We start from the raw sequence: 13,828 nt of genomic DNA on the forward strand, positions 1-13,828 counted from the left end.
CAGCTGCTGTGGAACCCGAACTGACCACTGAACCACGCAGATTCCCCTCCCACAGTCTCCCTCAAAGGGGGCTATGTTAAAGCTGCGCTAACAAGGCCCTGGCCTGCAGTCTGATACAGAGCCACCCAGCTGTACCATTTGCCTTAGTGTTAGCCACAGTGCCTGCTTCTGGTTGTCTGTCTACTGCACATGAGATTGGTGGCAAAGGACATTCAGAAGAAGCTACCCTAACCACTGTATTAGGGTTGTTAAATAATTGTTCAGAGGTCCTATTAGATATGGATATCATCTTCTGTCTCCCTCTGCGATTTGGTAGTTTCATCCTGCGTCTCTGGAGGCCAGTTTTTAAATTTTCCCATTGTTCTTTCCAATCGTACTTGTGGATTGAGTTTGTTCTTGACAAGTGAGGAGCACATCTGCACTTCCTGATGTGCAGTGGGTTGTGGGAGAGTGTGTGAGATTGAGTATGTATCTTATCACTATGGCCAGATATCACTCTGGTGATATCCATGCTCCAAAATGAAGAGGATCTCAGGTTATAAAATGGTTGGCTTGTCATAGGGCTGGATTCAATCCATATCGCGGAAGAGCCACGTAAAAATGACAAGGTAATTTCCAATTGTGCCGACATCATGAAAATACTGCGCACGCATCGATGAGTCCGTGCTTTGTGATGATTCTGAACGATCAACTAGCTAGAGACAACGACACGAAGCTGCCATGGGCGGAATCCTACCTGGTTAGTTTTGGCTAGTTTTATACCACGTGTTGTTTTTAGGTGTTTTGACTGATTTCATGTCAATACTAATATGGCAAAACAAATCGCTAGCTAGCTAACCAAAGAGTTCCTGGAGAACATTGGGTTGGCTGAGTTATTGGATGCAGTATTTTGTGTTGAAAGATGTTACAGATTATTTCAGACATACGGTATTGTTACTTTTCAGTAATGTATGTACTATACAGTATCTTAGCTGTACAGAAATATTGTACAGGAATATTATAATTGTCTATTTTTATGATGCTTATTATAATTTGTAGATATATTTACTGACATGCGGAGTGTGAGACGGCTGGGTCACGGTTGCTTTGACGAGTGTCTGGTTCCAGTTTTGATTCCATTCCAACAATCAGTTTTATTTCTATGACATGACTATGCCAATTGTATGAAGTGCCAGTTGGCCTTTCTCAATATGACCCCAGACTGCTGAACCAATAAGAATACACTGACCAGCTCAGTACAGTGTTCCTTATTGGATCCAGTTCTGAAGGCCACTTTACCTCAAGGGCAGAACACCTTTGATCAGTTAGATCAGTGGTGCCCAAACTGTGTGGCACGAGGGGTTGACAGGGGGGAGCAGTGGTCCCCCCCTTGTACTTGAAGAATTAAGGTGCCTAATTAGTAAGGAACTCCCCTCACCTTGGTGTCTAGGTCTTAATTGAAAACTAAAAAACCTGCAGACCCACTGGGCCCTCCGTGGAATGAAATTTGACACCCCTGGGTTAGATGAAAGCTCAGTGGGCAGAGGTTAGTGACAGTTCAGTGGTTGGAGTCCAGGGCTGCGTTCAGTACTGAAAAATAGTGTGCAGTTTTCAACTAAATGGAAAACGTTGATGTTCTGAATGACCAGTTGAAAATGGGGAGGAGTTGGGTTTGTGCACCTCTGCACTTTTAAATAAGTCACTCATTGCTTCAAGCCACCCCCAGCAAACGTAGCAAACATACTACAAAGTCTGTTCCAGAACGTTGAAGAACGTTTTGGGGAAAGGATTCCTTCCGTACAAACCGTCACTCAACGCAGCAAACGTTTAATCCAACTGAAAACACCCCAGGTGAGAGTCAAAAAAATAAAGTAATCTTGTTGATGTCCTTTCTTTTCACAATAGCCTAATAAAGGCAGACAATCTGAAACCATGCTAAAATAGTGCACTTGACTTCCAGTAGTTTCCAAATGAACCGACATATGCAGTGTTTATCCTGGAACATGGTAACGTTGCCTTTGAAAGCTGCTTGTCTACAAACATGATTGAATCCCAATCAGAATATGAGCGTGGATTGCATTGTGTTTGGACAGACAGCCCAACTTGTATATTTTTTCACTAATTGCTCTTTTGACCAATCACATCAGATATTTTTCAGAGCTTATATGATTGGCCTAAACACCAGGTTTACAGTGGTGGAAAAAGTACCTAATTCTCATACTTGAGTAAAAGTAAAGATGCCTTAATTGAAAATGACAAGTGAAAGTCACCCAGTAACATACTACTTGAGTAAAAGTCTAAAGGTATTTGATTTTAAATATACTTAACTTTCAAAAGTAAAAGTATAAACCAGTTCTAATTCCTTATTAAGCAAAGAGCACCATTTATGTTTTTGGACAGATAGCCAGGGGCACACTCCAACACTCACAAACTCTTTGTAAATGATGCCTGTTTAGTGAGTCCGTCAGATCAGAGACAGTAGGGATGACCAGGGATGTTCTCTTGATAAATATGTGAATTAGACAATTTTCCTATCCTGCTTTTAGGTATCAGGGAAAATATATGGAGTAAAAAGTACATTTTCTTTAGGAATGTAGTAAAGTAAAAGTTGTACAAAATATAAATAGTAAAGTAAAGATACCACAAAAAACAACTTAAGTACTTTAGACCATAGCTTACAGCATGATGTAATAGTGAGGGTGTAGGGCATTCCATGCCGGTTGCCATGCAGAATGTTCATGGTTCAAATCCAAGTGTGGTGTTTATCACCTCAGAATAAGATGGAATAAGGGATCTCTAATCTGCCACAGACAAGTTTGGTTCTTCATTTATTACCGAATGAATAAAAAGTGTGCAAACATGTAACAGTGTGGTTAAAAGAAGTGGATGAGCAATTAGACACATGCAAGTTGTTCCTACCCATAGGATTTAGGAATAACTCTAAATCATAATCATGTAGATAAGAAGTTCTAGGTACAGAAGATGTTAAAAAATTCAGTCCGGGATATAAAAATGATTGAAATGAATGCTTTGAGGTACTACGCAATGCAACAATTTCACATACAAATATACACTGAGTATACTAAACATTTGGAACACAATAATGAGTTGCACCCCCTTTTGCTCTCAGAACAGCCTCAATTCATCAGAGTAAAGCTGGCTGACCATTGGTTGACCATTCTTGATACACACGGGAAAGTGTTTCGAGTGTGAAAAACCCAGCAATGTTGCAGTTCTTGACACAAACCAGTATGATTGGCTGGCTGTCATTTGGGTGGTTACCCGTTTAAAGGCACTTAAATCGTTTGCCATGTCCATTCACCCTCTGAATGGCACACATACACAAGCCATGTCACAAGGCTAAAACATCCTTCTTTAACCTACACCATCTACACTGATTGAAGTGGATTTAACAGTCAGTCTATGGCATGGAAAGAGAAGGTGTTCTTAATGTTTTGTATACTTGCTATCAACACAATAGCAACACTTTTTGGGATCTATTCATAGAAATATATATTTATAGAAAAATATATATTGTTTAAAGGTAAAACATCCTTTTGTTACTGGCAAGCAAAATGGCAGCCTCTTGTTTCATAATTGGTTCTCAGTCTCGGAGTTTGAACATACAGTATAAACAACAACAGTACTTTTTTGGGGGGGATTATAATATTGACAAGGTAAGAAAGTGGATCTACGTGAAAACTATTGTGAAATCAAATTCTCAATATGGCTGCATAATGCACCCCATAAAATCTTGTGATGCCAATGAACTGAATGAGGGAAGGTGGATTATGGGGGTTGTAGTTGATCTGGCAGGGCTGCTTATCTCTTCAGGGCTGACCTGGCATCCCTTATGGCTGCCGTAGCGCTCTGTAACTCCATTTGCTTCTTCTTAAACTCTGAACAAAGGGGGAGAATACATTAGATTTACATTTCACAAGCTTTAAAATAATAAGAAGCCTTAACATTCACACAATGCTATGAAAACTCCTGTACACCAATAATTAAACCACCAATTCTCACCTCTCTCTTGCTCTGAGAGCATCTGTGGTAATTTTCCAGAAGCCTCCATCACTCTCAGAGAGAGATCATAATCTGAGAGCGAGAAACAAAGTCACAGATTCTGATAATATGCTCCCAACATGGATTCATTTGGTTTTATTTTATACAACCCAACCGTGCCACTCACCCTCCTGACTGGCCTTATCCGACAGGATCCTATTGGAGATGCTGACCATGTCAGAAAAGAAGGTGGTGAAGATGGACTGTGTACAGCCTGCTTCGTTACACCTTCTCCAGAACACTCTGCTGGCTGCAGAGTCAGAGCCAGAACCAATAGGTGAACCCAGGCCTCCGGGCCCAGCCAGGGGATGATTGGATACAGAGTGTGGAGAGGACACAGGGGTGAAACAGTAATCAGGCGGGACGGGTGAGACTGGTGGACTGGTACGAGTAGGTGTGTTGGTGACATTGAGTGGACCAGAGTGGACAGATGAGATGGGACCAAGTGTGAGAGAGCTGCCCTGTCGACCAGAGAGGACAGGTGAACCATGACTAGCCACAGAACACGGCTGAGAACTGCACACTGAGAGGAGAGAGAACAAAACATGTCTGCATTATCAAAGCTTTTCCAAGACTAAACTGATAAGTAGGGATAGTAAGGAGTGTAGAAGGTGAGTAGTTACCTGAGAGGTTTGTGTCCTGAGAGGGTTCTTCAGACACCACACACAGCATCACAGGCAGCAACAGACTCTGAGACTCAGCATCCAGTATAGAGATACAGTAATGATCAAACCAATAGTTTAGGACCAGGATAGAGACACAGTAATGATCAAACCAATAGTTTAGGACCAGGATAGAGACACAGTAATGATCAAACCAATAGTTTAGGACCAGGATAGAGACACAGTAATGATCAAACCAATAGTTTAGGACCAGGATAAAGACACAGTAATGATCAAACCAATAGTTTAGGACCAGGATAGAGACACAGTAATGATCAAACCAATAGTTTAGGACCAGGATAGAGACACGGTAATGCCACAGGAAGTGTTGGACAAGAATAGTCCGAGTTGTGTAACTCACTGAGTCTATGACTGTTTGGTCCCCATCGCTTTCGTCTCTGTGTTCAGGTTCTGGCTGACATCCTGAGGAAAACCATAGTGGTTTTGTTATTATCAGGTTTGATATTAAACCTCCTGGCAATATGCTGTGTGCGTGTACCCTGACATGTTTTACCTCTGGTGAGAGCCTCAGCAGGATTTCTGGGATGTAAGAGAGCAATGTTATTTTTCTAACGTCACTGTACAATACAGAGGCAGGCAACTGTTATCTCCCTCCCTCCCTCTCTAGAATATTTGGCCTACACAGGAACCGCCTCAACACTGAAAAGATAACATGTCTCATGATTGGGTTTTCATACCCATCAGACTAAACAGTAGTTTTATTGATACCAGACTGGAGCACCATCATCATTACCTGTGTTCAGAGAGCACACTGTCTTCTAGATCAGACTCCAAAGGGGCTAACTCCATGTCAATTCCATTCACAACTCCGTCTGTTACAGAACATACACAAATACTAATCAATGCAATGCATCACTCGTCTTTGTAAAAACTATATTGAACAAAAATATAAATGCTACATGTAAAGTGTTTCTTGAGATAAAAGACCCTATAAATGTTCCATACGCACAAAAAGCTTATTTCTCTCATATTTCTTGCACAAATGTATTTACATCCCTGCTATTGAGCATTTCTCTTTTGCCAAGATAATCCATCCAGCGGACAGGTGTGGTATATCACCCTGGGGCGGCAGGGTAGCCTAGTGGTTAGAGCGTTGGACTAGTAACCGAAAGGTTGCAAGTTCGAATCCCCGAGCTGACAAGGTACAAATCTGTCGTTCTGCCCCTGAACAGGCAGTTAACCCACTGTTCCTAGGCCGTCATTGAAAATAAGAATTTGTTCTTAACTGACTTGCCTAGTAAAATAAAGGTCAAATAAAAAAAAATCAAGAAGCTGATTAAACAACATGATCATTACACAGGTGCAGCTTGTGCTGGGGACAATAAAAGGCCACTAAAATGTGCAGTTTTGTCACACAACACAATGCTACAGATGTCTCTGTAGCATTGTAGCAAGTGTCTCTGTAGCACTGTTGCAAGTTTTGAGGGAGTGTGCAATTGGCACGCTGACTGCAGGAATGTCCACAAGAGCTGTTGCCAGAGAATTTAATGTTAATTCTCTACCATAAGCCCTCTCCAATGTCATTTTAGAGAATTTGGCAGTACATCCAACCGGCCTCAACCTCAGCCCCCATGTAACCACGCCAGCCCAGGACCTCCACATCTGGCTTCATCACCTGTGGGATTGTCTGAGACCAGCCACTGGACAGCTGATGAAACTGAGGAGTATTTCTGTCTGTAATAAAGCCCTTTTGTGGGGAAAAACTCATTCTGATTGGCTGGGCCTGGCTCCCCAGTGGGTGGGCCATGGCTACACCCCTGACCAGTCATGTGAAATCCATAGATCAGGGCCTAATGAACTTATTTCAATTGACTGATTTCCTTATATGAACTGTAACTCAGCAAAATGTTTGAAATTGTTGTATGTTGCATTTACATTTTTGTTCAGTATAAATATAAAATCGACAACAATCAAGATAATGAAAAGGGAGCCTACTGGAAAAATAACGTAACCTGAGTTTGAGAAACCGTTCTGAATTATCTTGCTCCACTTTCTGGACTTTTTTGATGATTCCACTTCCGGTCTGTGACAGAAAAGGTAACAACTTGCAGTTTTCAGAAAAATGGTGTCCAGAGAATTAAAGAGACATATTTACATATTTAACTTTTTGACAGCAAAGAATGTTAATAAAGCTACATGCACTCAAAAAGCGAAACAGAACAGGGCAGGTCAGCATCAAAGAAACAGACCACCCTACATTAACATGCATACATGAATTCCATACTTACGTGCCAGAGCAGCTCAACCGTCTCTGTTCCAACAGCAAAATCAAAGAGATTACGGTTCACTATGATATTATCATATATGATTACATGAGCATATTCCATGACTTTCTTAATTGAAGACACATCCATTCTCAACAGCTAAATACACACCTTGGGTGTTTGTTTCTGCCGTCGTTTACTAGACATGTTGGAGTCACTATGGTAAGATGAGGGTCCGGCCACTGCATCAAGTCCTTTACAATTGAAACATACATTTCTACATGATAAATCTGATCTTTAAACTACAGGGAAACACAACCAAAGGAGAAGTCAAGTCTATGTTGATGTGAGTCAATGGAGACAAATGACTCACCTTTCAGCTCTTTCTGCAACGACTGTGGTTTATGCTTTTTACAATACAGCCTAAGTGACAAAGACAGACATGCCAGGCTCTCACAACTAAATAATAAAGCACTGTACTGACATTAATGATAGAAATTAAGGAGCAAAGATGTTGTTTTGGAATGAAAAACGCCTCCTCATACTCACTTGACAATGCCACTATCGATGTGCTCTAGACTGAGGCTTTCCTCTTTCCTCTCACAGACCAGACAAAACAGTTGGAAATGGGAACGGAAATTGATTCATTTATTTGTTTTTGCTTCTCAGAATTTAGCTGGATGATGTGGTTCAATGATAGTGACCAGGTAATCAGTCATATAAAGGCCTAGCTATTAACTATCCATTCCACAATGGTCCTGTATGTGTGTTATTACAGTACAGTCAGTGGAATACAGACCTTGGGTGACGTTTCTCCATTGTTGTTCATCGTTGTGTCTGAATCACCGTTGGTAGACAACGCTCTACTCACTGTTTCATTGGTTGCTGTGTTGAGACAGAAACATCCCTCATTAACAATTGAAAGAAAAACCTCTAACTTCCAGCTGGACCGGCAGAGGCTGCGTGTTTGTGTACAAAGACAGGAAGATTTGCCCTGATGGACGAATAGATATTTAAATCAACTAAAACACAACCAGATGGATATTGGGATAAACAAATTCATTGATGTCTACTATAGTAACAGTTACTCAGGTAGCCTACAGGCATGAACCAGCCAACTCACCTGCTATCGCCAGATTATGCTTCAGACAGTACAACCTGTAAAACACAGAGACAGTCAGAGACCCATTTAATAACATGCTCATGACCTTTATCTACTTCCCCAGAGTCAGATGAACGAATGGATGCCATTTGTATGTCTCTGCATCCAGTATGAAGGAAGCTAGAGGTAGTTTCGCGAGTCAATGCTAACTATCATTAGCGCAATGACTGAAAGTCTATGGTAGCGCATTGCGCTAACCCTAGTATGCAACTTCCTTCCACCTGCACGCAGAGAGATAAAAATGGCATCCACACATTCATCTGACTCTGGGGAAGTGGATAATTATTGTTTGTTTGTTTTGCTTTTTCATTTGGACACTTGAAAACAAGATGGTGCATCTCAAAATAATTCATCCTGCAAAATTTCAACTAAATAAATAAAGGGCTTCATTGCCAAAATCCTGAAGTATCCCTTTAAGTTGGTGAGAACCACCTCTCATTTGCAATGAAGTTGAAAAATATATTTCCCAGTTGTTTAGAAAGAAAAGACGTTGTGCCTCGCACTTACGTAAACTTCTCTTCTGTGTGGTCATCAACGTTTTGGGCCCCATCTCGCACAGCGCAGGGGTAGTGGTAGGACTTCTTACAGCGTTTCACCTCACATCCCACCGTGGCACCCTTCTTCTTACATCTGTAACAGTACTGTAAGCAACAGTTTGGTTTGTAATGGCTACATTAGATTAAACTAAACATCATACAGAACTAGTTGATCTGACGAAAACAGACTTAATTCCTTCAAACAACCAAAGGAAACAATAAATGAACCTCACCAGTCTGTTTCCCCTTTTCAACTCGTTAAGGACATCTTCCACAGAGAAACCAAACAAGTTGTCAAACTCTGGCGAATTCTGGCAAATAATCCCTGATGAATACAGCTGCAATTCAGACAACACAGAGCAGAGAGTTAAAGGGGCAATCTAGGATTCAAACAACAATCTGGGATTATCATAGATGGTCAGTCCTTGCATCTATGAATTTGAGTGGTTACATAACACGTATATCTCCCCCCCAAAAATACAAATAAAACACATAATAACACATAATAGGTCTAAATGTTAGGTAAACAATCAAATTCACAGAGCTGTGGATGGGAGGACTGACCATCCATGAGATAAACATTAGTTTTAACCATGGTTTGAAGCCATTCAGTGTTTGTTTACAATTACATTGTTTACAAACAAACAATGGATGTTATTTTTGGGCGGCCATGCATGTTATTTTGTGGGTTCTGAGTGTGTATGATAGTTGTACTAAACTCATAAGGAATGCATGGCCGCGGGAAGATGTTTTGGGGGTTCTGAGTGTGTATGATTAGTTGTACTAAACTCATAAGGAATGCATGGCCGCGGGAAGATGTTTTGGGGGTTCTGAGTGTGTATGATAGTTGTACTAAACTCATAAGGAATGCATGGCCGCGGGAAGATGTTTTGGGGGTTCTGAGTGTGTATGATAGTTGTACTAAACTCATAAGGAATGCATGGCCGCGGGAAGATGTTTTGGGGTAGGGGATTTTCTTTCCGCTCTGCTGAAGTGTATATTTTCCCCCTAATGCAGGGTTTCCAAACTCGGTCATAGTTGGTTATTTGAATCAGCTGTGTGGTGCTAGGGCAAATAACTAAACGTGCACCCGGTGGGGGCCCCAGGACCGAGTTTGGGAAACTCTGGTCTAACCAAAACGACCTAGAAAAGCACTGTAATCGCTCAGCACAATTAATTTTTACATTGAACCTTTATTTAACTAGGCAAGACAGTTAAGCACAAATTCTTATTTACAATGACGGCCTACCCCAGCCAAACCCTTCCCTAACCCGGGCGATGCTGGGCCAATTGTGCACTGCCCTATGAGACTCCCGATCACGGCCAGTTGTGATACTGCAAGGGATCAAACCCGGGTCTGTAGCACTGAGATGCAGTGCCTGAGACCACTATGCCACTGGGGAGCAGTTGGGGGACACCCAGGACTGAGTTTGGGGAAACCCTGGGGTAGACATAAATAGATTAGGAAATTACTATGAAATAATACAATGTTTCAAGTTTGATATATTACTTTGTTTTTATTTGATTACTTTATTATTTTGAATTCCTTAAAGTCATCTCATCTCTGCTCAGACAGTAGCAGCCAAACAGCTCTCCGTAGCCGATGTGAGCAAGAAATTTTGCCAGGTCAACATTCGCAAGGTCGCGGGGCCAGAAGGATTACCAGGATGTGTACTCAAAGCGCGGACCAACTGGCAAGTGTCTTCACTGACATGTTCAAACTCTCCCTGACTGAGTCTGTAATACCTACATGTTTCAAGAAGACCACCATAGTCCCTGTGCCCAAGAACGCCAAAGTAACCTGCCTAAATGACTACCGCCCCTTCGCACTCACGTCTGTAGCCATGAAGTGCTTTGAAAGGCTGGTCATGGCTCACATCAACACCATCATCCCAGAAACCCTAGACCCACTCCAATTCACATACCGCACCAACAGATCCACAGATGACGCAATTTCAATTGTACTCCAAACTGCCCTTTCCCACCTGGACAAAAGGAACACCTATGTGTGAATGCTGTTCATTGACTATAGCTCAGCGTTCAACACCATAGTGCCCACAAAGCTCATTACTAAGATAAAGACCCTGGGACTGAACACCTCCCTCTGCAACTGGATCTTGGACTTCTTGACGGGCCGCACCCAGGTGGTAAGGGGAGGCAACAACTGCCATGCTGATCCTCAACACAGGGGCCCCTCAGGGGTGCGTGCTTAGTCCCCTCCTGTACTCCCTGTTCACCCACAACTGCGTGGCCAAGCACGACTCAAACACCATCATTAAGTTTGCTGACAACACAACGGTGGTAGGCCTGTTCACCGACAACGATGAGACAGCCTATAGGCTGGAAGTGTGGTGCCAGGACAACAACCTCTCCCTCAACGTGAGCAAGACAAAAGAGCTAATCGTGGACAACAGAAAAAGGAGGGCCGAACAGGCCCCCATTAACATCAACAGGGCTGTAGTGGAGCAGGTCGAGAGCTTCAAGTTCCTTGGTGTCCACATCACCAACAAACTATCAGGATCCAAACATACCAAGACAGTCGTGAAGAGGGCATGACAATGTCTATTATCCCTCAGGAGACTGAAAACATTTGGTATGGGTCCTCAGATACTCAAAAAGTTCTACAGCTGCACCATTGAGGGCATCCTGACAGGTTGCATCTACACCTCGTATGTAAACTGTTCAGCATCCGACCATAGGGCGCCTCAGAGGGTAGTGCGTACGGCCCAGTACATCACTGGGGCCAAGCTTCCTGACATCCAGGGCCTCTATGCTAGTCGGTGTCAGAGGACAGACCAAATAAATGTTCGACTTCAGCCACCCATTGAAACTGTTCTCTCTGCTACTGCATGGCAAGCGGTACTGGAGCTCCAAGTCTAGGTCCAAAAGGCTCCTTCTACCTCCAAGCCATAAGACTGCTGAACAAATCATCAAATGGCCACCTGGACTATTTACATTGACTCGGCACAGTAACCCCTAAGGTTATGTATAGCCTCGTTATTGTTTTACTTTAGTTTATTTTCTTAAATCTATTTTCTTGAAACTGCATTGTTGATTAAGAGCTTTTAAGTATGCATTTCATGGTAAGGTACATTTGTTGTTTTTGGCGCATTTGACAAATTTGATTTGAACTTTCTCTGTACTCCCCATACTGTCCTGTCTTGTCATCCTATTTAGCTAGGCTAGCTGCAGATTTGTCTGACAATATCATTTGACTCATTCTTCAAAGACGACGAGGAATACTTTCAAACGACGAGGAATACTTATCCCTCTACCTCGTCGTTGTTGTGTACATTCCTCTCTCATGCGGTCTACGTGCATCCAACCTAATGTAGTAGGAGGGATTTATGATTTTGTGGCTGTTGAACTAATTACGAAACGAAAAAAAAAACAGGCCCAATGGATTATGGTCATTGTAGTTAATTATTACGTTTGCGCTGAACTAGGTTGAATATTTGCTTAATTATTTGCTTAATGAAAACTCCCTTTCGCTCAGCGTCCCACATGGTTCTTGAGTTGATTTCTCTCATGAATGATTTGATTTCTCTAGAGAAAAGGCGAGTTGGGATCACAAAAAAATAAATAAAACGAACTAAATGGAATTCAAGTAATTTAATCGACGTCCGTTACTTAGTTGTTTAATAACAACTAAATATGTCGGTTAATCGTTCAGTATTACCCCCAAATAACTGGCCCACATCTCCAACCTAGGCCTGAGAAGACCGTTGCCTAGGGCTAACTGCATTGAGAATTTAAATGGGAAAGTAAACCAAAGCCAATTTATAAAGGTTGTCTCTTCTTTAGTGGTCTCCTATCGTAACCAAGCCCAAATAGAGCCCGACCAAAAACAGTGCAGTATGAAGATGGGCTAAAACTGCTCCTCCAATAGAAAACCCTCGATCACACTCGTAGGCATTGCCATGGCGACGTTGTCTAGCAAAGGCATAACTGTCGTCTTGCGCATGTGCACGCTGTCAAATCAAAGGGACTCCTTCGATATTAAGTTTTTTTAAACGTTTTTGGGCTTTAGGATTGAGAAGTTTGCGGAACTTTTCCGGTTTAGGAAGGCAATTGGGTGTGTTAGTAAATTCACTCTAGAGCGCGCTCTGGTCGTTCGTAAATTAAGAGCTTTCGTTCAGAGCGCACTCTATAGAGTTTTTATTTATTTATTTATTTCACCTTTATTTAACCAGGTAGGCTAGTTGAGAACAAGTTCTCATTTACAACTGCGACCTGGCCAAGATAAAGCATGTGTGAACAGACAACAGAGTTACACATGGAGTAAACAATTAACAAGTCAATAACACAGTACAAAAAAAAAGAGTCTATATACATTGTGTGCAAAAGGCATGAGGAGGTAGGCGAATAATTACAATTTTGCAGAATGAATTTCCTAACACACCCAATTGCCTTCCTAAACCGGTAAGATCCGCTAACGTTCCCGGAACTCTCGCGATGTTGCATCTCTGGGTTTAGAAACCCTGCGGCCCCACTGTTCACCATAGCTTGTTAGCTCAGTGTTTCCCAAACTCGGTTCTCTGGACCCCAAGGGGTGCACGCCCTAACACTACACAGCTGATTCAAATGATCAAATCTTGATGAGTACTTTAATCAGCTGCGTAGTGCTAGGGAATAGACAAAAACGATCCATTGGGGATCTCGAGTGCTGGCGAAAAAACTCAAAACGTGCACCCCTTGGGGTCAAGAGGACTGAGTTTGGAAAACCCTGTTAACTCGTTTTAGTTCTCTTTGCTAGCCTATCAGCACCAAAATCTTCAACCAAAGCAAAATTATCCGTGTAGTTTCAATAACAGGGCGCAGCAATAGAGCTTTTATTCTTACCAAGCAGTTCTGATGAGCGGTGATAGAACCTTTCGTTGATAACGGTCCAGTTGTCCGATTTTCCTCGGACGTTAGACAAAGTACGCATTGGACTTTCTTGCCATGTTGATCGGTACCCATCCTGCAGGCGTTCGTGTCTTATCTTTCGCAACAACTTCCCCAAATCAGAAAATTCTTCGCGCCAACCTCCGCCAGTCTGCCACTAAGAAATTCCGTGTTGGCTGGGCATCCGGTTTCGCTTCTTCAGAAATGTTGTCGAGGCAAGTCTCGGTGTGGTTTTAGTTTCATTCTACTTGGGGGGTGCAAGAGGGCATTGGGCACTGCCATCAGTAAACTGCAGGGATCGTCAACTATACTTAC

At 42.3% G+C, this 13,828-nt stretch overlaps 1 protein-coding gene across 6 annotated transcripts; it reads right to left on the reverse strand.

Moving 5' to 3' along the window:
- Positions 1 to 2,788: 2,788 nt before the first annotated feature.
- On the reverse strand, positions 2,789 to 13,726 carry LOC109870287 (PHD finger protein 11). 6 transcript variants are annotated; one of them, XM_020460756.2, is made up of 16 exons: positions 13,469 to 13,719; positions 8,860 to 8,964; positions 8,598 to 8,731; positions 8,052 to 8,086; positions 7,728 to 7,813; positions 7,302 to 7,323; positions 7,100 to 7,182; positions 6,953 to 6,975; positions 6,677 to 6,747; positions 5,458 to 5,536; positions 5,218 to 5,243; positions 5,065 to 5,126; positions 4,665 to 4,731; positions 4,169 to 4,564; positions 4,003 to 4,074; positions 2,789 to 3,878 (listed from the first exon to the last, which is right to left on the reverse strand). In XM_020460756.2, exons 1-16 carry the CDS (start codon positions 13,586 to 13,588, stop codon positions 3,802 to 3,804), a joined length of 1,458 nt encoding a protein of 485 aa, XP_020316345.1. In that variant the 5' UTR covers positions 13,589 to 13,719; the 3' UTR covers positions 2,789 to 3,801. The 6 variants fall into 6 exon arrangements, with proteins under 6 accessions (XP_020316345.1, XP_020316337.1, XP_020316319.1 ...); XM_020460748.2 differs by having other exon boundaries at positions 4,665 to 4,737; XM_020460730.2 differs by having other exon boundaries at positions 4,665 to 4,746.
- Between the last annotated feature and the right edge of the window lie 102 nt (positions 13,727 to 13,828).

Source organism: Oncorhynchus kisutch, linkage group LG2 (genome assembly GCF_002021735.2).
Source record: "Oncorhynchus kisutch isolate 150728-3 linkage group LG2, Okis_V2, whole genome shotgun sequence".
NCBI classification, from domain to species: Eukaryota; Metazoa; Chordata; class Actinopteri; order Salmoniformes; family Salmonidae; genus Oncorhynchus; species Oncorhynchus kisutch.